The sequence below is a fragment of the Echinops telfairi genome, unplaced genomic scaffold (assembly GCF_000313985.2).
Source record: "Echinops telfairi isolate 266 unplaced genomic scaffold, ASM31398v2 ScPeMD7_7;HRSCAF=31, whole genome shotgun sequence".
Taxonomy (NCBI): domain Eukaryota; kingdom Metazoa; phylum Chordata; class Mammalia; order Afrosoricida; family Tenrecidae; genus Echinops; species Echinops telfairi.
The window spans coordinates 17,616,622-17,618,927 of record NW_022103904.1 but is presented as its reverse complement, the minus strand read 5'-3'; the positions used below and the strand labels follow the sequence as shown (position 1 = coordinate 17,618,927).

Genomic DNA, 2,306 nt, shown 5'->3' with positions numbered 1-2,306 from the left:
GGGCTTATTTGATGACAGGATTCTTGTTTCTGCCAAGGGTTTGCCTTCTTACAAGTCTCCGTGGTAAGGGAGAGATGTGTGGGCTTCAAATAAAAGTTTTCAGTGGAATTGGTTTCTTGGACCGTGCCCAGTCCTCTCTCTCTATGCTCTTGAAAAGTTGGTCAAAGTCAATATGGCTGTCATTTCTGGAGCAAACGCTTATTTCAATATTTTTAATATGTGAAGTATATCAATAATTGAAGTTCGCAAGACTTCATCTTGCTTACTTTGGATACTTCAGCAGGAAAGACAAGGAGTAGAGAAGGTGAAGTAGATGACAATACGATTAATCTTCAACAAGACCAATTGATATAAAAGCTACAACAGTAGGCTCAAGCGTACATCCCACTCTGGCCTGAGTCATCATTTTAATTTCAATTTGTACACAGTACTAGTTTGGGTTTGGTGTTGGTTTTGCTTTGGAAAAAAGATCTTTGTTATCATAGTAGTAGGCATCTTTCTTCACTGCCTAACCAACTGTACACTTGTCTTTTTTAAATTGTGTCTCCTCTTCCCTGTTTAAAATTAACTCATTCCTTTGTCACCCCATCTGATAAGAGACAACTACTATCACATGACCTAGCCACCCTGCACCATTATCAGCTTCACCTAGTAGACAAGGACTACCACCAACTACAGAATCATTTGACACACATATATATATATTTTAAAACCACACACACACACACAAATTGAGAGAACTACAGGAGAAAAAAATATTGAAGAGTTCAGGAAAACTCTTCAAGAGCAATGTGAGAAAACAAATGAAATCTTAGAAACCATACAAACCTCCAAAGCTATCCAAAGATGCACCGTAAAACATTAGAATTAGCTAGCACGTTGAGAGCAAAGCAATGGAATTGAAACAATGGAAGGTTGAACTGGTGCTGTTGTACTCAGGGCCATCCAGCCACTTCTGCTTCGTGGCAACCCTGTAGGACGGGGAGAGGCTGCCCGTGTGAGCTGCTGCCACTGAGCCGCTGTACAGGAGTAGAAAGGTGCAGCCTCCTCCCACGCAGCTGCGGGTGGTTTCCAACTGCAGCCCAAGGCATGGCCCACCACACCACCAGGGCTTCCTTCAGAAATGTTTATTCCCCTAAATAACCAGAAATACAACTAAGTTCTGTTTTATGGAGTATTATAGAGAGCTGTCCACCATGGGTATGCATGAAAAGAGGTTTGGAAACCTAATGAGCAAGCTAAAGTACTATGGAATTATCTCAGATTCCATCACTGTAGCAGGACTGTCATTAGTAAAGAGCAAAGAGCAGAAAGTTCCCATGGAAGGTATCTTTCATTCTTTTGGCATTATCTGACATTCTAGCAGACTTTAGAGACATTATCAGGAGAGATCAGTCCCTGGGAAAAGCCCATCATGCTTGGTAAGTAGAGGGGAAGTGAAAAAGAGGAATATTCTCAACAAGATGGATTGACACAGTGGCTGCAACAGTAAACTCTAACATACCAATTGTGAGGAGGGGGTGGAATGGAGGCAGTGTTTCATTGGGTCGTTGGAATTCAGAATGCACTTCGCAGCCCAGAACAACAATTAATCGACTGGTCGTGTTCCCACTCATTACATGAGATTCAGAAAGGGAAAGTTTCTTCCCTTGCTAAGATACTTTGTGCACAAAGACAATTACAAAACAGACTGTGGACCAAACCGAGCTCTGAAATGAGTATGTGAATGACAGTATGACCATTGGGCATGCACTCTTCTAGATTGGTATTACCATCTTCCAGTGAAGCGGTCTGAGAAGGCTGTGGACGCACCACCGACATCGCAGATCCCAGGGCTTAGTGATCTCGGAGATAAACAAAATGGAAATGCATTTGGGACTCGTCGATACTGGATAAAAGAAACTGACTCGGAGTACGTCAAACTCGCCAAACAAGGTGGCAGGCCTGGTAAGTCCATTCATTGGTTTTCACTTATCGTTCACTTGAAAATTAGTTCTGTAAAGAGTAAAGGGCAATTCCTGTAACAATTTACATTTTTGCAGTATAAAAATATTACTGTAAAATCTAAGTGTTCCCTAGTGCTTTTGGAAATCTGGAGCCCTGGTGGCGTAGTGGTTATATATTGGACTGCTAGCCACAAGGTTGGAGATTCAAAACCACCAGCTGCTCTGAGGAAGAAAAATGCGATTTTCTACTTCCATAAAGAAAGGGCTCAAGTAGAAAGCACATATTTTGAGAACAATGAGGGCAACAAATGTACAAATGTATCTGATACATGGATGTATGTATGGATTGTGATAAGAGTT

General features: G+C 41.6%; 1 protein-coding gene across 3 annotated transcripts in view; it reads left to right on the top strand.

Moving 5' to 3' along the window:
- CUNH7orf57 (chromosome unknown C7orf57 homolog) overlaps positions 1 to 2,306 on the top strand; it is a 39,764-nt gene that overhangs the window by 4,357 nt on the left and 33,101 nt on the right. For all 3 annotated transcript variants that reach the window (XM_045286382.1, XM_045286381.1, XM_045286383.1), the window contains one exon: positions 1,762 to 1,947. In XM_045286382.1, coding sequence (XP_045142317.1) covers positions 1,762 to 1,947 — 186 coding nt within the window. The remainder of the gene's footprint in view (positions 1 to 1,761; positions 1,948 to 2,306) is intronic.